The sequence below is a fragment of the Labeo rohita genome, chromosome 4 (genome assembly GCF_022985175.1).
Source record: "Labeo rohita strain BAU-BD-2019 chromosome 4, IGBB_LRoh.1.0, whole genome shotgun sequence".
Classification (NCBI taxonomy): Eukaryota; Metazoa; Chordata; class Actinopteri; order Cypriniformes; family Cyprinidae; genus Labeo; species Labeo rohita.
The window spans coordinates 33,124,219-33,143,650 of record NC_066872.1 but is presented as its reverse complement, the minus strand read 5'-3'; the positions used below and the strand labels follow the sequence as shown (position 1 = coordinate 33,143,650).

Here is a 19,432-nt window from a genome sequence, read left to right as displayed (position 1 = left end):
AAACTGCTATTAGTGGACTGTTCCAGTTCATTAAATGATTTGAATTCATGACTTATATTCATGTTAGAATACGTCAAATTTCCTGTCAGGTTTTCTCTCAGAACATTGGGTTACACTGACCCAGCGCTGGGTATAAATGTGAGGGGTTCTTCATTTGTACTGACAGTAAAAATCAACCAGCAGCTGAGTTACAGAAAAACTACCCAGCACCTGGGTAAAAATATTAAAAATAACCCTATAAAATGACTCAAATTTGGGTTAGAAAAAAGAAGTGTGAAAAGTATAATTTTCCACGAATTCCAAAAATACTAATTCTTGTGTTCAAACATATTTTCAAGAACATTGCTAACCAATCCATTGTGGTGATCACTGGCTTCCATTCTAGAGAAATGGGTAACACTTTAGATTAGGGAGCACTATTCATTATTAACTAGTTGCTTTTAAGCATGCATATTACTAACATATTAGTACATATAAAGCACATATTAATGCATAACCTTACTCTAGATCCCTTAACCCTACCCAATACCTAAACCCAACTACTACAACAACTACATTACTTCTAATAAGCAGCAAATTATGAGTTTATTGAGGGAAAACTCTTCGTTAATAGTGCATATGTTTTTCCCCAGAAAGTCAATGTAAACGATGTGAATGTGTAAATGAACTGTGTGTATCTGTCTGTTAGTGTGTGGCAGGGTAAAAGCTGATATTGTGTTTCTGGTCGATGAATCCTGGAGCATTGGAACTAACAACTTCGGCAAGCTGAAAGATTTCCTGTTTCGAATTGTCACATATTTTCCCACTATAGGACCTAAAGGAACACAGGTAGGATATGTTAATGTGCTATATTCTATATATGTGGCTTTCCACCACATTTGGGAACATTCTATGTCTCAGTCACTATTTCTGTAATCTCATAATGAGCACAAACATCTGACATGCTGTAAGTGTGAACTAAAGCATCTTATTAACTTGCCTTAGATAGCAGTAGTTCATTACAGTGATGAGCCAAGGATCGAGTTCAGCTTTAACACTCACAAAGACCGCAACTCTGTTTTGAGAGCGCTCCGTGAAGTCCGCTATGGAGGAGGGAACACAAAAACAGGTGCACAAGATTAAAAATGGTTAATGCTAAACGTGACCCTGGATAAGTAGCACAGTTATATTTGCAGCAATAGCCAAAACTACACTGTATAGGTCAAAATTATCATTTTTTTGCCAAAATCATTAGGATATTAATTAAAGATCACGTTTCATAGAGATATTTTGTAAATGTACTACCGTAAATATATCAAAACTTAATTTTTGATTAGTATTATGCATTGCTAAGAACTTCATTTAGTCAACTTTAAAGGAGATTTTGTCAATGTTTTGATTTTTTGCATTTTTGAATAGTTGTATCCAGGCCAAATATTGTCCTATCCTAACAAACATGAATGAAAGCTTATTTATTCAGCTTTCAGATGATGCATAAATATCAGTTTTAAAAAATTAACCCTTATGGCTGGATTTGTGGTCCAGGGTCACAAATATTATTGTGATGTCTCATCTGAAATGTAATGATTGTGAACGTGCGTGTAGGTCGTGGGATCAGCTATGTCCTTAGGGAGATGTTTCAGGAGTCTTTGGGTATGAGACAGGAAGTTCCTCACGTGTTAGTGTTACTGACAGACGGGAGAGCACTGGATGATGTAGAGCCGCCGTCCAGGATAGCACATGCTCTGGGTGAGTAATATCAGCTAATATCAATGCAGGAATAGACAAATATTCATGGCTTTTACTTGGACTTCTCACTATTCAGATGTTTTTCTCACAATTCTGAGTTTATATCTCAGAATTCAAGAAGAAAAGTCAGAATTGTGAGATGTAAACTCTCAAAAAGTCTCTATTTTTGACATTTTGACCAATTTAATGTGTCCTTCCTGGATAAAAGTTTTAATTTGTTTCAAAAAAAGACTTGTACTGACCTTAAACTTCATCAGTTCATTATAAGTTTATTTATGTCTTTATCTGGTTCATACTTTAGTAAAACCTTAATATAAGGCCGAATGAATGATATTCTTCATTATTATATAACTTCATTATTTGGTGTGTTTGTGCATTAGGTGTCAGTGTGTTGGCCATTGGCATCGCTCACGCAGATATCGAGGAGCTGAGGACCATCGCCTCTCCCACCACTTACAAGAACATCTTCTTTGCCAGTGATTTTGACGATCTTCCGACTGTCGAGAGAGAGTTTATCAGCAGCATCTGTAGCGAGGCCTTACAGTCAGAGTTCAAACAACATGATGAGGTGAGCCGTGCAGATCTGAGAGGAATTAGTGATAGTATTTTCGCAAGGAATACCATTTTTATGTGTCTTTGTCCTAGTCTGCTCAACTGGACACACCTACAGATGACCCAGAAGCTCTCAGTAAACCAGAAGGGCCTTGTCCACTCAGCTGCAAGGTAAACGCTTCCTCTATATCCTAACTACAGCTGTCACTCCATGTCTTATATGAGTTCTCATGAGTCCCTCTTGGTTTGTTGTTGTTCACAGGGCCAGAAAGGAGAGAAGGTAAGTGGCTATTTATTTTGTTATGTGTGTTATCGATCAAATAATTGTAGCTGATGATATGATTGTATCTAATTTCTCCACTGCAGGGCGATGGATTTGGTCTCGGTGGCCTGGTATGTTAGACAGCAGCAGACTGCTATTTCTTTATTTCTTTCCCTCTCACTAATCGCAGTGGCTCACAGCATTCTGTTTGAATTCTGACAGACAGATTTTTCTCTTGTTAGGGATATTACGTAACATAAGAAAACAAGTATTATACATAAATTTTTTGTTTGTTTTTTAATTTTTAGCTTTGTGCTTTTGTCGTTTTTATTCATTTTTGTTTTTTTAATGTTTAATGTAGTTTTATTTTATTTCAGTTAGTAGTTTAATGCTTAAACTTTTTCACTTAGTTGTCAACATTTCTCATTTTCATTTAGTTTTTCACGTTTTTCATCTAATTTTTACAGTACAGTTTATTTTAGATATTTTAATTAACAAGAATGGTTTTATTTTAGCATTTATATTAGCATTATTTATCCACTTTTATAGCTTTTATTCAAATTGTGCTTTTATTATTTTATTTTTATATTTTCAGTTTTCATTTTAACTTGAGTTTAATTTTTAGTAATTGTCTTATGTTTTTTGTCATTTTTATTTATTTTTGTTTTTATATTTCTTAATAGTTTTATTTTTTATTTCTGTTTTTTATTTTAAGTTTTATTTCTGTTACTAGTTTTAGTGCTTAAACTTACTTAACTTATTTGTCCACATTTCTCAATCTCATTTCTCAAGTTTTTATCTAATATTTACAGTATAGTTTATTTTATTTCCGACATTTTAATCAACAAAAATGTTTTTAGAATTTTTTGTTTACTTTATTTTTATTAATTTTATATTGCACTGTGTTTTTTTTAGCATTATTTATCCAGTTTTATAGTTTTTATTTTTACTTTTTCAGTAATTTTAGTGCTTAAACTTATTTCACTTAGTTGTCAACATTTCCCATTTTCACTTAGTTTTTCAGGTTTTTCATCTAATATTTAGAGTATATGCACAGTGTTATTTTAGCATTATTTTATCATAACTTTTATAGCTTTTATTCATATTTTGATTAGCTTTTATTTTTATATTTTCAGTTTTCATTTTAATCTGAGTTTAATTTTTAGTAATTTTCTTACGTGATTTTGTCATTTTTAATATTTATGAATAGGTTTATTTTTTATTTCAGTTTCATTTTTTATTTCAGTTTCAGTAATTTTAGTGCTTATTTCACTTAGTTGTCAGCTTTTTAAATTTTCGTTTAGTTTTTCAAGTTTTTCATAACATAGAGTATAGTTTATTTATTTTAGATAATTTATTAACGAATGTTTTTAGATTTTTTTGTATTTTCTATTTTTATTCGACTTTGTTTAATTATTAATTTTGTTTTGCACAGTGTTGTTTTACCATTATTTATCCACTTTTATAGTTTTTATTCATATTTTGATTAGCTTTGATTTTTATATTTTCAGTTTTCATTTTAATTTTACCTTATTTTTAGTAATTATATGTGCTTTTGTCATTTTTATTAGTTATTTTATATTTCTAAAGAGTTTTATTTTTTATTTCATGTTTCAGTTTTACTTGATTTAGTAGATTTAGTGTTATTTTAGATATTTGAACTAAGAAGAATGTTTCTATCTTCGTTTTAGTTAACGATTACAACACTAGTTTTGCTCACACAATCTAGTGAAAATATAAAAATCCAGTATCTTTTTTGCAGTATTATTATTATTTATCTTTTTTCTTGTTTTTCTGTTGACATAGCGACTCAAGCAAGGCCCGGGGCATTTTGACTCATTCTCTCTAAAGGTCAAAGGGGAGAAGGGTGAGCGGGTGAGTACACGCAACATCTGCCGTTGTACAACACAAACTTAAATAAACACAAATACAACACCTCCTCTCTGTCTTCATAATTAGAAGTTGATGTTAATTACTGAAGCATTTAATATTTGAACCGAGCCGTTCAGCTAATGATGAGATTGTTTTTATGACTCGGCTGTTGTTTTAGCAGATTAAAGGATTAAATCTAATTATTAATATCACAGATCTGTCTCTGTATCGGGTGCTATTCGTACTCTGCTTTTTTTCTTCCTGTTATCTCTTTGAGAAGGCGACACATGAAAGCACTTGTCAAATCAAAGCGACTCTTTTGAATAACAAATGAAATGTGACAGGTCTTGCTAACAAGATCGGCATTGTTACAGATGTTTCCTTATTTATTTTTGTGATATGTATCAGTGTGAATGCGTGGATTCACATTGTCCTATATTTGATTTCAAAGTAATATGTGCACTGAAGATGTTCTGTTGTTATATTGGAGGAGTATCAAACAGTTTCTGTGTATTTGTGTATATTATATAACATAGTACTAATTTCATTTTTAATTTTTTTTCTCTCTGTATCATTCCCACTTTGCATTCATCAGGGTCTTCCCGGAACGGATGGCATCCCAGGTTTACCAGGACGACCAGGTAGAACTGGACCCCCTGGTTCTCCCGGACAAAGGGTAAAAGAAGAAACTTCAGTGTAATACAGCATAATATGTAAGCTTATTAGGAAGAATATTGTTGTGAATGTGCATAAACAATCTCTTAATCTAATTCAGGGAGTGCCTGGAATTCCTGGTGACATGGTAAGTGTCTCTTTCACATCTCACTATATAAAAAACAGCGTAGGTGGTGATATTTAAATCGGTATATTCTGGAAATGGTAGTTAGTTCACTCATTTAAAACATGTGCGCAATGTCCTAACCCTTTGTATATCTTAGTAGGAGAATTGGGAAAGCTGCAATTATCTTTGAGTGATTCACAGAGGGAGTAATGAGGAATGATTATGGCTAGTCAGTGTAGAGTATTTGCCCCCACTTTCTTTTAAAGCCTCATTCTTATTTATTTAATGTCTCACGTTTTAACTAAATTGAAATTTAATACTTCTTTGAATGTGACTGTTCATCAAGACTGTAAGCCCAACATATTTCTCTTCTTCACAATCTCAGGGGCCTCCTGGTAATACTGGACCTAAAGGACAGAGAGGAGAGAGAGTAATTTTATTTATTTTATTTTATTTTAAATAACACCTATTTAAGTCTAGTTGACTTATATCAACTTTTTCTTTATTTAGGGCGAGCCAGGCTATGTTATGGGAGGTATGGAGGTTCTTCCAGGACGTAAAGGAGAACCTGGATCCTCTGTAAGTGATTGTATCGTACTATACAGCTGTATTAAATGGTTTAGATTAAATAATATGCATCTACTTATAACTGCATTTGATTCACTCCTTGATTAAAAGGGCCCCCCAGGTGCTCCAGGGGTCCCAGGGGTATCAGGTCCTCCAGGACTCCCAGGTTTGCCTGGGCCTCCAGGCTCTCCTGGACTCTCTGTTAAGGTTAGTATGAAAAATCATAAGTATGCACGCATGCACCATATTTAAAAAAAATAATCTCATGTTAGTTGTTAAAGGGATAGTTCTTCCAAAAATGAAAATTACCCCATGATTTACTCACCCTCAAGCCATCCTAGGTGTATATGACTTTCTTCTTTCAGACAAATACAATCAGAATTCTATTAAAAAATCTCCTGGATCTTTCAAGCTTTTTAATGGCAGTGAATGGCTGTTGAGATTTTGAAGCAAAATAAAGTGCATTGATCCATTATAAAAGTACTCCACACAGCTCCAGGGGGTAAATAAAGGCCTTCTGAAGTGAATCAATGCGTTTGTGTGAGAAAAATATCCATATTTAAACATTTATAAACCATAATCTCTAGCTTTCGCTAACTGTTGTACACACGTCTGATTTCTATATAAATCAAGAGGAGACTGGTTTGAAGTTTTAAATATTGATATTTTTCTTACATAAACGCATCGAATTATCCATTCAAATGCATCGATTCAATATTTTTATCCATGATGAAGCCCAATATTTATCATGGATGGATGAACTTTATTTTGCTTCAAAATCTCAACACCCATTCACTGCTATAATAAAGCTTGGAAGAGCCAGGACATTTTTTTTAATATAACTTTGTATTTGTCTGAAAGAAGAAAGTCATACACACCTAGGGTGGCTTGAGGGTGAGTAAATCATGGGATAATTTTCATTTTTGGATGAACTATGTCTTTAAGGTTTTTATTGTATGTATATAAGATGTAGCTTCAATACACAGCGTCATTTACAATACAAATCCATACTCAAAAGTTACGTGCAACATGTGTGGTATTTGTAGTATTTTATGGTATTTTTCTTCCTCTTAGGGTGAGACTGGAGAATCTGGTCCTAAAGTAAGTCATCTGTACAGCTCAAGGAACAATTTACTATTTAACATTTGATATAAAATATACCTGCAAAATATGTAATTATTTTGTGAATATAATGCTTCTCACACTCTTCAGGGTCCACGTGGAAAACCGGGTGCCAAAGGAGAAAAGGGGGAGCATGGGAGTAATGTTAGTGCATGCTTTAAGGGTTACTCTCTTAAAGCTACTCTGTGTATTATTTATTATTATTTGATTTTAAAATACTAGTACCAAAAATACAAATACTTTTACTATCCCAGATTAATATGTGACCCTGGACCACAAAACCAGTCTTAAGTAGCACGGGTATATTTGTAGCAATAGCCAACAATACATTGTATGGGTCAAATGTGTTTTTTTTTTTTTTTTTTATGCCAAAAATCATTAGGATGTTAAGTAAAGTTCAGGTTCCATAAAGATATTTTGTAAATTTCCTAACGTAAATATATCAAAACTTAATTTTTGATTAGTAATATGGATTGTTAAGAACTTCATTTGGGCAACTTTAAAGGTGAAAACATTTTTTGCACCCATTCCAGGTTTTCAAATAGTTGAATCTCAGTTTATTTATTCAGCTTTCAGATTATGTATAAATGTAAATTTAAAAAAATTGACCCTTATGACTGGTTTTGTGGTCCAGGGTCACATATGTAGAAACAGCTATAAAGACGTCTTAAAAATGATTTTTTGTAAATAAATAAAGATTATTTGCGTAGGAAATACTATTCTTGTTTAATTTATAGAATTAGTTTTTAAAAATGTACTTGGAATTTTCACCAGTTTTCTTAAATGTAAGCCATTGTATTTTAAATAGTAAAACATTAAATGAGTAATTAAATCTTGTGGATGTGTTTTTCTAGGGTCTACCAGGTTTACCAGGACCAGTGGGAGTGGATGGACTTCCAGGACTTCCTGGTCAAAAGGGGGAAAAGGTTTGAGAACAGTTTCATGTATTATTTTGTACTTTCAGCAGTGCTATAAAAGCTATTTTAAGCAATGACTTCCTACAGCTTGCCCAAGACAGTTAAAATGCATAAATTAAATCTCCCTGCTCATCTGCCTGCTATCTTTTTGGAAGTCTCATTGTTCGGAGAGCTGTAAAAAAAAAACTGCCCTTCCTCTCTGTCAGGACTGCATGAAGCTAAAATTAGTGCAGCTGGTTGTTTGATTGAATTTCTTTTGTGTTAATCATAAAGGGGGAGGAAGGAATCGGAATTCAGGGCGTTCAAGGTCCACCTGGGCCAAAAGGAGAAAATGTATGTATTTCTGATAAACTTAAAGCACATTCATACTAGTATTTCATTAAACTTATATATGTTCTGCTGTGAAAAATCTTAAGGGTAATTATTAAGTAGTGCTAATCAATTTTTCAGGGTATTACAGGACTACAAGGCCCAAAGGTAAGCGTGTTGTATTTAAAATCAATGGAGCAGAGTAAAAGACAATTGTCTGGTGCAGGGTGTAATTTGTAGTTTCCGTATTCATCCAAAGGGTGAAGTAGGAATCCAAGGAGTCCAGGGGATCACAGGCCCTCGGGTTTGTCAAACTATGTGTTTCGTCTGTCAGTCTGTGCTGTTAAAAAGAGAATCAACATGAACCTTTTAACACATGCAATTTTGTTTAGAAATGTTAAGTACTTTATAATGGCAGGGGTGTTTCACTGTTGTGTTTTTGTCTGTGTTCAGGGGAAAAAGGGTCTTAAAGGAGATCAAGGAGACAAGGTATGATTTTACACAATTTAGACACATGCTCAGCTACTGCTCTGTTTTATTTAACCCATTTGCTCTTTCTCTACAATAAAAAATCAATCACTTTAAGTCAGTGCTTTTGTCTAGTGCTGCTGCTCTGTATTTAATAACCTGATCCATAATACATCTACTTGACTTTTCAACATGTTTAAAAATGGACACTCAGTTCAGATCACTAGTCTTGTGTAATATTTCTAAACATCAAATGCACTAAATATCATGAGATGCATCTTGGGATAGTTTACCCAAAAATGAAAATTCTGTCATTAATTACTCGTCCTCATGTCGTTCCAAACCTGTAAGACAAATTAAGATATTTTTCTTTTCTTTTCACACAAAAAGTGTTCTCGTAACTTCATAATGTTAAGGTTGAACCACTGATGTCACATGGACTGTTTTAATGATGTCATTACTACCTTTCTGGGCCTTGAACATAGTAGTTGCATTGCTGTCTATGCAGGGTCAGAAAGCTCTCAGATTTCATCAAAAATATCTTAATTTGTGTTCTGTAGATGAACGAAGGTCTTACAGGTTTGGAACAACATGAGAGTGAATAATTATTGACAGAATTTTCATTTTTGGGTAAACTATCCCTTTAAAAAAATGCTCTCTGAAACAATTCTGATTGGTCTTTCCTGTCATTCTGTGGTCAAATATTTTTGTTTTAAGATACGATCTTGACTCAAATCAATATTTCATGTCCATTTATTTGTATATTTGCTACAGTCATGTTATAAATTGGATAATGTACAGTCAACTAGTCATTGTCACTAAATAATCCTGTTCGGGATGATACAAGACAAATTTTACAATAATGGCTGCCTGATTGTGCATACATTTTTGCATGTAGATACTAGGTATTGTTTTACACTTGATGTTTGTTTTCAATGACATAAACTACAAATGTGACCCTGGACCACAAAACCAGTCATGAGCAGCATGGCTATATTTGTAGCAATAGCCAAAAATACATTGTATGGGTCTTTAATGACAAAAATCATTAGGATAATAAGTAAAGATCATGTTCTGTGAAGATATTTTGTAAATTTCCTACCGTAAATATATCAAAACTTAATTTTTGATTAGTGATATGCATTACTAAGAACTTTGTTTGCACAGGTGATTTTCTGAATATTTTGATTCTTTTGCAACCTCAGATTCCAGATTTTCAAATAGGTGTATCTTAGTCAAATATTGTCCTATCCTAACTATACATCAATGGAAAGCTTATGTATCCTTATGATTGGTTTTGTGGTCCAGGATCATAAATTATATATCCCTGCTTTGTTTGACAGGGCGAACGTGGGGAAATCGGGCCTGTCGGGCCTCCAGGAGTTGCAGTAAGTCCATAACTTCTACCTGTTCACTTCCCTGAAAAATATAAATAGCAACTGCATGAAAAGGTCAGATGTGTGATAAACCGGTTAATGGATTTAAATCACTGCACTGAACAAATGCTTTGTTAAAAAGTCAAATCTTTATTCGTTTGCTCGCTCTTGAAACTTTTCCACTCTGTATGGTGCTGTTGAAGTTCTATTAAGAGCAAGGATGAGCCTTAGATCTCTGGGGAAATTAAAAGAGTCGATTAAGAAAAAGGAAAAACGCCTCTTCTCTGTTCTTCGGCCAGTGCTGGACTCCAAAATGCACGTCAAAGCTAAGGATCCATTATCGACCTGATTAAAAAGAGAAACATCTGAATGGAGTTTTCACCTAATAATGAGACGGCGTGAGAATTGCACGTATGAAACATTAAGAAATACATGCAACTTCGCCACTGTGTGTCCATCTCTGGCAATTCAGATTTTCAGTCAGTTGCAAATTAAACTTCTACAGTCATTATTAAAGCCAAGGCTTCAGAGAGGAGATCAAGGACACTCTCCAACGATTCGACTCCTCATTATGCCTCAGAAACACTATGGCATGATAAAACGTTCGGTTTAGACCTCTACCGCACATGCTTTCAGAGAGCCCACACTAGACATCTAACATCTCTCAAAGCACCTGAGGTTATTCATATTTGCTGAATACTAATTTCATAATTCTTGCAATGATTAGAAGGAAAGTTTACTTTTTCTTTTTAAACTTTAGGGCTTCCCTGGAGCTGCTGGACGAAAGGGTGACGAGGTGAATCTAAACTATTTTCTTCATTTATCCAAATCTGGTACTTTAATAAACTACACTGTCCAAACTTTGTGGACATCCCGTTCGAAATAACGAGTTTAACGTATGTCAGCTACACCTGATAACTAATCAACAATGCAATCAGCCAGTGTTTTAAAATCTACCATTTATTTATCCCTCTAAGTGTAAATTTATTTAATCTCACATTGAGTGTCAATTAATGCATGTAAATTTATGCAATAGCTGTCTACGGTTAATCAGTGTGGGATTTGTATTTCTGCGTTTGATTCACAGGGGCAACGCGGCCTTCCCGGCGACCCAGCTAAAGGGGTAAAACTGACGCTGCAATCTCTCATCGTTTTTGGCTAAAAATATAGTCTCTTGCTAATAATTCCCCTCACGTTTTACAGATACTCGGCCCTCCGGGGAAAAAGGGTGCCAGGGTAAGATAATCAAGAATTGGTTTCAAAATATAAAAATGTATTAATATGTGAACAGCTCTCTATACCAAACCCAGGTTACCTTTGGGTTTTACATCCCAGCTCATGAATGAAATCTGACAGTTATTTCCCCTTGGGTTTTCCTCCACTGCATTGATGAAAACAAGCAGTGCATCCAGCGCTTGGACAACTTAAACACGGTTAATTATTGCCATGAGCACTAATATGAAACAAAGCACTCCCTTAGGTCTGCTTGTCAATGAACACACACACAAAAAAGACAGTTTTATAGATTACAAAGTTTTGTTGCAAGTCCCAAAACACTCCAGGGGTAAAATCTATACGATTGGTGCATTTCATTACAAGTTTTTAAAGGAGAAGTTCACTTCCAGAACAAAAATGACAGATAATTTACTACCTTGTCATCCAAGATGTTCCTGTCTCTCTTTCTTTTCGCAAAGAAATTATGCTTCTTGAGGAAAACGTTCATCCTACGTCGTTGCAGAAGTACCGACCCAGTGTTTACAAAGTGAACGTGCGAAGAAGGTCAAACACCCTGTACAAAAAAGGGCAAAACAGCGATGTAGGATGATTTTAAAGTTTTTCAATATACCCTAACTGTATTGACCCGGATTACACAGAGTATGCATTCAAATCGCAGGGCTAGATAAGACGAGCATTTGAAGTTAAAAAGTATAGAAATTGATATATAAAGAAAGACATAAACATCTTGGATGACAAAGGGGTGAGTAAATTATCTGTAAATTTTTGTTCTGGAAGTGAACTTCTTCAAGTGATGCCTCTGTACTGTGTTTTTAAAGGGGGATATCGGACAAGTTGGGCCACCAGGACCACAAGGAATCAAAGGAGATCAAGGTGATAAAGGGGAAAAGGTAAGTTTTGGATGTGAAAGTACAGTTAATTGTATGTACTCATTAGCTGCCAATCTGAATGTACTGATTTGTTGTCTTCTGGGTTTTTGAAGGGCAGTCCTGGATTCGGAATCCCCGGTCAGCCTGGTCCCAAAGGAGAGAGTGGAGAAAGAGTGAGTGTTTATGAGGCTTGGAGGTTGGTCTGTAGAAAAGTGTACACCACAGGACACAATGCAGTAAACTGAAATTTTATAAGCCATATATGAAATTTACACTACTGTCTAAAAGTTTGGGGTCTGTAACATTTGTGGTTGTTGAAAGGAGTCTCTTATGGTCACCAATGTTGCATTTATTTGATCAAAAGCAGTTTATATTGCAAATACAAGTTAAAAATCCACATTTGTTCATAAATTCACATATTAGACATAAAAACGGTTTTAGAATACCCTTAAGCTTAAATGGATAGTTTACCCAAAAATAAAAATTCTGTCATTAATTACTCATCCTCATGTCGTTCCAAACCTGTAAGACCTTCGTTTGTAAGGTATTTTAAGATATTTTTGATGAAATCCAAGAGCTTTCTGACCATGCATAGACAGCAATGGTATTACCATGTTCAAGGCTGAGAAAGCTAGCAAGGACATTGATAAAATAGTCCATGTGACGTTAGTGTTTCAACCGTACGCAAAGAAAAACAAAAATAATGACTTCATTCAACCTTGTAGTGGCGTGGCTATCTATGCAGGGTCAGAAAGCTCTCGGAATTTATCAGGAATATCTTCATTTGTGTTCTGAAGATGAACGAAGGTCTTATGGGTTTGGTAAGACATGAAGGTGAGAAATTAATGACAGAATTTTCATTTCTGGGTGAACTATCCCTTTAAAAGAAAAAGAAAACACAGAACACTGTTTAGACTATTCTGTCTCATTTCTTTTCTTTTTAAATTTCCAGGGTAATGTTGGATTGTCTGGGAAACCTGGGTCTAAAGTAAGTTATACTCACGTTTACACTCTTGTGTTTTAATACCTGTAAAATTCTATAAGAATGATTGTGAATATTTGGCAAAGAAAGTGCATAAAAGATGAAATGAATCACAGATCATTTACACAAACACTTCCTTTGATTGTGTCCAGGGCAGCGATGGGTCCAAAGGAGAGAAAGGGGAGGTGGGTTTCCAAGGCAACCCTGGTTCTCCAGGACTAAGAGGTAAAGATGTAAGTAAATCGAGAGCCCAGAGTGACTGATACAAGACGTATGGGAGTGTGTGTATGCAGTATGTGAGTGCGTGTGTGTGCTATGCATCATTGCACTAAGGATATTAGAGATAGAAGGGTTACTTTGCCATGAAATACTCATTGTTTGCTTTTTAATTAATGCTTCATTCATATTAAATTAAATTTTCTGCTTTAATGCATTTCAGGGTCTGCCAGGACTGAAAGGAGAGATGGGATTGAGGGTGAGATTCAAAAACATACACAGAGAAACCAATACCTTTACACGACCTCGTTTTTCTGTCACAGTGGAGACTTTCCATTGACTTCTATGGTTTATATCCTAATGCTAATGCTATTTTAGATCTCCTGAACCTCACGTAAAACCTTTACATTTTTATTTATACTTTATTTCATATGTTTATTATTAAGCTGTGTTGTTTTAACAATCCAGATGATTCCAAGTTTTACTGTCCTTGTCCACATTATGTTAAATTGAGTGTTATTTATTGTTTTTTTGTTATTTATTTATTATTTTTGCTACAGGGTGAGTCTGGTTCACCAGGAGAACCTGGAGAGAGAGGAGTCAAGGTATTGACCCTCTTCTAAACCTCAAAGTCACATTTTTCTTTTTTCATACGCTTTTTATCCAACGTCTCTCTATGTTCAAATCAGATATTCTGTATCTCAGTCTATAACACTCATGCGTCTCCTCATCTCCAATGTTAGGGCCCTCTTGGTCTTCCAGGGCGACCCGGTGACCCTGGGGAAAAAGGTGAACCTGGGAAATTAGGGTTGCCAGTAAGCAGCTTTCTTTATTTTAAATTTTACAGACAGTATTTGATCGAAACTTCTCTTCCAGAGAACCAATGAATTATGAACCAAAATAGCAGAGAATAGTCAATACCGTTTGATAATGAATGCACATATTTTTCAGGGTCAAGAGGGAAACAAAGGAGAGAAAGGCGAGCCGGTATGATCTGCTATTAAAAAGCATGAGGATTTTTTTTCAATACTATTTTTTTTGTACTTTTTTCATGGGATAGTAATGCTCTGCGCTCATATAACAGAATCTTAGTTTTTCTTATCATGCTCTCCAATGATAAATGAAAGTGCGGGAGTCACCGTATTAATATTTTATTCTCTACAGGGAAGGCCAGGACCACCGGGAGACACTCAAGTGAGTTTTACACTCCTTACTGGGTATTATAATCAAGCTATTTAACATACATTAATATTAATGTAATCATGTTGTTTTCAGTTGGTTGGTTTGTTACATGCCAAAAGCTGTCAAGTCTGTATTGCTGTTTTTGTTTTGTTTTTAAAAGCATTTATTTGACTGACTATTTCATGGTTAGCCTTATTGTCAGTACAATTCTCATAATTCTTCTTCCCTAGTTCACCACGTCAGACAACACCATTCTCACCAGGGCCATTAAGGTAAAAGAAGACGTTTAGCCATTTTAAATTTACACAAATTCACAGATTCCAAAAAAAAAAAAAAAAGTGTGTTAGAGTGTGTGTATTTGGTGTCTTCAAAGGGTGAACCCGGTGAGCCAGGGCTTCCAGGACTCCGAGGGGAGACGGGACGTCCTGGACCACCTGTACGTGAGACTTCCACATTTGCTCTACTATATATGTATTAAAAACATAACGATAAGAGTTGCTTTTATTCTCCCTCAGGGTCCTGAAGGTAAACCAGGACCTCCAGGGAATTCACTGGTGCGCCACTATAAAGTCTTGTTCTTTTTATGCATATTTTTGTTAGTTTTTTTGAGTTTGAAAAATGTACACGTTATTTAATGTAGCTAAATTTTCTTTCCCTTCTAGCTTGGATCTAGTAAAGGTGTGGATGGTCTACCAGGAAGGCCTGGATCTAAGGTTCGACTACTTTTCTAAAAATACTTTTCTAAAAACTTTTCTAAAATATGGTGACAGCTATTCAGCTCTTCATATGTGCTTATATATTATTTTGAGTTATAATTATCAGTGTTTTTGTGTGTACGCAGGGTGAACCAGGACAGAAAGGAGACCCAGGACCAGTGAGTAGACCTAATAAAAACTATTTAGTGATAATTTATCATATGATTCATGTTTTAAATTTCAGTGACATTACCTGAACTGTACGGTGTGTGACTGGTAAAACATTTTTAAAGTGCATCAGATGGCTGCTAATGAGGCTGTAGAACACTTTTCATTTGTCGTTTTGCTTAATGTCAGCTGAAATAAAGAATTTAGCTAGAATATGTTTTTAAAAAAAATCCAATAATTATACGCACTTTCCTAAAGGTTATCTTTAGTTCTTGAAGAACACATTATTATCATAATTAGAGTGGCTGGAGTTAATGCTGTGCTTTTCAGGGTTTCGTATGTGCGTGTGTATGTGTGTTTAACAGAAGGGAGAGAAAGGAGATCCTGGACGTGCTGGGATTACTGGTATGCCTGGTTTACCTGGAACACCTGTGAGTATAGTAACATTTACAGCAGATGTAAACCATAAAATCTTTATAATAAAGCTATTCATTTTCTCTTTTTTCTTATCTTCTGTTCTTGTAGGGCAAACCTGGTGTTGATGGGAAACGTGGAGTAGCCGGAAAAGATGTAAGTTTAATATACTATTGTAGTTCTAAATGCTTTTGAACTTCTTTTTAAAACCAAATCATTGTTTGTTTGTTTGTTTTTCAGGGAGATCAAGGACCAAAGGGTGATGAAGGGACAAAGGTGGGAAAAGAGACTTCTATGAATTACTATTCCATTATTTTTAAATGCTTAGTTCTCTCATTCATATGGCACCCATTCACTGCAGAGAATCCAGTGGTCAGCAAGTGATGTTTATTTATCTAATAATTATCTGTTTAGATAAACAAACAAACACATGGATGGCCAGTATTTTCATTTTTGGGTAAACTATTCCTTGCAGCTGATCTGTACTTGGCTAACATCATTTCTTACTTTAATGCATAGGGTGAAAAAGGTGAACCTGGTGCAAATGTAAGATAATCTAAAATCAAACACATCATAATGAAATTAAATGGGTACAATTAAATGGTTTGTTTATATCCATAATGTCCATTATATGTTCTGTCATTTTAACTGCTTAGGGAAATGAAGGTAAAAAAGGAGAGCCAGGATCTCCAGGCTTGCCAGGTCCTCCCATTGTCCTCCAGGAGGTAATTTTTTTGTTGTTTGAGCTTAGACCAACTTTACTTGCAACTGTGACTGTTGTTATATTACATTTGTGTTTTCAGGGTATGTCAATTGAGGATATTAAAAAGGCATTTCCCATACCAATGGGACCCCCGGGTGCGACGGTCAGTGTCATATTGATAATATTGTGAATACAAGCTTCTTCATCAAATAATCAACATAAAAAGGCTAGGCTTTTTCATCCATTTATGTTGCACTGACTTTCAGTTCTTATGTGTGTTTATACGTTTCTGTGTTTGTAGGGTCCTCCTGGGATGAAGGTAAAGTATAGCTCGCCAAAAATCCTTGAAGAAATGAAGTGTTTCTCAGATGTTATCTAATTTTTCTCCTTGTTTTGGCAGGGAGAGAAAGGAGACATGGGTTTGAAAGGAGAGAAGGTATCAAAGTTTTCTACATCTCATTGATTGCACAACTTATCTCCATAAATCTATGCTGCAGAAGCAATGATAGCTGGCATTGTATTATTTAACAGGGTGATGCTGGCCCACCGGGGAGAGCTGTTGAAATGAAGGTTTTCATGGTTACTCAATGCTTATACATAATTTACTTCATTACAAAACTGATCCAAGGTTGTGTAAACATATTGTTATGTTCTATTTCAGGACATTGAAGGCTTGTTTGATTCATATGGTATTAAAGTAAGTGTGCTGTATTTTTAAAAAGTTTTCTTTCAACCTTCCTGCAGTTCTGAAAGCGTAATGTTTGATTTCCTTACATGAAATAGACAACATTTATTAAAATAATAATTATGGGTGGAGGGTTATTTTGTATCCTAGAGGCAACACTATGCAATGAAATGATTTGAATGAAATGTTTTATTTATGTAAATATTTTCTACTGATATCAGAATGCTGAATGTTAAAACCATAAAAAGTTACTTAAAAATTATATATTAATGCAATAGCTGTTTTATTTGGAAGCCCATTTCCGCCACTGAATAAATTTTTTTAAAAAGGTTATTGCGACTTACAAGTGTGAGGTATAAAGCATTTTTTTCTAGCAATTGCAAGTTTATATCTCCCATTCTGACTTTTCTCGCAATTCAGACTTTTTTTGTATAATGTGAAATATGCAATTCTGACTTTTTTTTGCAATTGCGTGTTTATATCTTGCAATTTTGACTTGTTCTGACTTTTTTTCTCGCAATTCTGACTTCTTTCTTGCAACTGCGAATTTATTTCTCACAATTCTGACTTCATAACTCACAATTGCAAGTTTTTATCTTGCAATTCTGACTTTTTTTCTCACAGTTCAGACCTTTTTTCACAGAATTGTGAGATATATACTCACAATTCTGACTTTTTTCACAGAATTGTGAGATATATACTCACAATTCTGACTTTTTTCCTCGCAATTGCGAGTTTATATCTTGAAATTCTGACTTTTTTTCTCACAATTCTCACTTTTTTTTACAATTGTGAGTTTATATCTGGCAATTCTGACTTTTTTCTCACAATTGCAAGTTTATATCTCACAATTCTGCCTTTTTTTCTCACAATTCTGTCTTTTGTCTTGCAATTGCAAATGTATATCTTGCAGTTCTGATTTTTTTCTCACAATTGCAAGTTTATATCTCTTGAAATTCTGACTTTTTTTCTTGCAATTCTGACTTTTTTTTTGCAATTGTGAGTTTATATCTCACAATTTGACTTTTTTCTCACAATTGCAAGTTTATATCTTGCAATTCTGCCTTTTTTTCTCACAATTCTGTCTTTTGTCTTGCAATTGCAAATGTATATCTTGCAGTTCTGATTTTTTTCTCACAATTGCAAGTTTATATCTCACAATTCTGACTTTTTTTCTTGCAATTCTGACTTTTTTCTTGCAATTGCAAATGTATATCTTGAATAAAAAGTCACAATTGCAAGTTTATATCTCACAATTCTGACTTTTTTTCTTGCAATTCTGACTTTTTTCTTGCAATTGTGTGAATAAAAAGTCAGAATTGTGAGATAAAAGTTGCAATTACCTTTTATTCAATGTCGGAAATGGGCTTCCATAGTTCCAAACTTATAACAGATTAACTTTTACTTAAATTTTGCTTGGTTATTAAGCTTTAAAATTTAGTATAAATTAAATGCACTGTTTATTATTAATTTTAAAGTTTTGATTTATTATTTAATATTAATGCTAAAAACATACTTCATGAATAAAATATAAATAAAAAAAATATGTATACATTTGGAATACTTGGAACATGATAACTGCAATATGCAGTATTCCCAATGGAGGCTGCATCTATTACATCCATAGTATACAAACAATTTAAATATTTTTCTTTTTCTTTTTTTTTTTTCTTTTGGATGTAAGTTGCTCTAACTTCTACCAAATGAAAATCATGAAAGGATTTTAAATTTAAAATCCTGAAGTAGTCTGACCTGCGTATAAGAGCATTGTACATTGTTAACCATTTTATTCTCATCTCATATGAATTATATATTTATATGAATTGGAACAACTTTGAATTACATTGATGTTACACTACAGTAAAACATATTATCACATTCACAATAAAAAACACACACACTTTCACAGCTCTCGCTGCTGAAGGCCTTGATTGACAGGCTGCTTCAGGATGGAATGGAAGAGCTTCTTCATGAGATCAGCACCAGCAGAAGAGTAAAAGGAGACAGACAAGAGCCGGACTCAAACGTCATCACTGAATACACTGTGAGTAGCCTCCTGAACTTATAAAACATCTCAGGTGAACAAATTACTAAAATAATCATAAAAACATAGCTAGATTTTTGGTTTATAATGCATACCCATTATCAGCAATAATGTTCTTGCTATATGAACTCCGAATAATATGACCTCTTTCTAATCCACAGAGCTCAGTAAAGTACAGTCACCCACAAGAGTCATTACCAGATGCAGATTTGATCGAAGAAGAGTCTGATCTTGAAGAAGGGCGAATGCCTGAACCAAGTCCTGTAAGCAAACATTTGTTCCTT

At 34.3% G+C, this 19,432-nt stretch overlaps 1 protein-coding gene across 1 annotated transcript in view; it reads left to right on the top strand.

Moving 5' to 3' along the window:
- Window positions 1-19,432, top strand: part of col7a1l (collagen type VII alpha 1-like) — a 70,196-nt gene that overhangs the window by 29,412 nt on the left and 21,352 nt on the right. Inside the window, exons 22-71 of the mRNA XM_051107308.1 lie at window positions 689-828; window positions 985-1,108; window positions 1,585-1,728; window positions 2,109-2,296; window positions 2,374-2,451; window positions 2,543-2,560; window positions 2,647-2,673; window positions 4,349-4,417; window positions 5,010-5,090; window positions 5,190-5,216; window positions 5,581-5,625; window positions 5,706-5,774; window positions 5,874-5,969; window positions 6,837-6,863; window positions 6,975-7,028; window positions 7,739-7,810; window positions 8,075-8,134; window positions 8,252-8,278; window positions 8,370-8,414; window positions 8,564-8,599; window positions 9,922-9,966; window positions 10,715-10,750; window positions 11,042-11,077; window positions 11,158-11,190; window positions 12,009-12,080; window positions 12,173-12,232; window positions 13,012-13,047; window positions 13,194-13,274; window positions 13,481-13,516; window positions 13,818-13,862; window positions 14,001-14,072; window positions 14,209-14,244; window positions 14,422-14,451; window positions 14,670-14,711; window positions 14,813-14,875; window positions 14,955-14,993; window positions 15,102-15,152; window positions 15,281-15,313; window positions 15,668-15,733; window positions 15,828-15,872; window positions 15,957-15,992; window positions 16,236-16,262; window positions 16,373-16,441; window positions 16,520-16,582; window positions 16,721-16,738; window positions 16,820-16,855; window positions 16,951-16,998; window positions 17,081-17,116; window positions 19,014-19,148; window positions 19,310-19,411. Coding sequence (XP_050963265.1) covers window positions 689-828; window positions 985-1,108; window positions 1,585-1,728; window positions 2,109-2,296; window positions 2,374-2,451; window positions 2,543-2,560; window positions 2,647-2,673; window positions 4,349-4,417; window positions 5,010-5,090; window positions 5,190-5,216; window positions 5,581-5,625; window positions 5,706-5,774; window positions 5,874-5,969; window positions 6,837-6,863; window positions 6,975-7,028; window positions 7,739-7,810; window positions 8,075-8,134; window positions 8,252-8,278; window positions 8,370-8,414; window positions 8,564-8,599; window positions 9,922-9,966; window positions 10,715-10,750; window positions 11,042-11,077; window positions 11,158-11,190; window positions 12,009-12,080; window positions 12,173-12,232; window positions 13,012-13,047; window positions 13,194-13,274; window positions 13,481-13,516; window positions 13,818-13,862; window positions 14,001-14,072; window positions 14,209-14,244; window positions 14,422-14,451; window positions 14,670-14,711; window positions 14,813-14,875; window positions 14,955-14,993; window positions 15,102-15,152; window positions 15,281-15,313; window positions 15,668-15,733; window positions 15,828-15,872; window positions 15,957-15,992; window positions 16,236-16,262; window positions 16,373-16,441; window positions 16,520-16,582; window positions 16,721-16,738; window positions 16,820-16,855; window positions 16,951-16,998; window positions 17,081-17,116; window positions 19,014-19,148; window positions 19,310-19,411 — 2,954 coding nt within the window. The remainder of the gene's footprint in view (window positions 1-688; window positions 829-984; window positions 1,109-1,584; window positions 1,729-2,108; window positions 2,297-2,373; window positions 2,452-2,542; window positions 2,561-2,646; window positions 2,674-4,348; window positions 4,418-5,009; window positions 5,091-5,189; window positions 5,217-5,580; window positions 5,626-5,705; window positions 5,775-5,873; window positions 5,970-6,836; window positions 6,864-6,974; window positions 7,029-7,738; window positions 7,811-8,074; window positions 8,135-8,251; window positions 8,279-8,369; window positions 8,415-8,563; window positions 8,600-9,921; window positions 9,967-10,714; window positions 10,751-11,041; window positions 11,078-11,157; window positions 11,191-12,008; window positions 12,081-12,172; window positions 12,233-13,011; window positions 13,048-13,193; window positions 13,275-13,480; window positions 13,517-13,817; window positions 13,863-14,000; window positions 14,073-14,208; window positions 14,245-14,421; window positions 14,452-14,669; window positions 14,712-14,812; window positions 14,876-14,954; window positions 14,994-15,101; window positions 15,153-15,280; window positions 15,314-15,667; window positions 15,734-15,827; window positions 15,873-15,956; window positions 15,993-16,235; window positions 16,263-16,372; window positions 16,442-16,519; window positions 16,583-16,720; window positions 16,739-16,819; window positions 16,856-16,950; window positions 16,999-17,080; window positions 17,117-19,013; window positions 19,149-19,309; window positions 19,412-19,432) is intronic.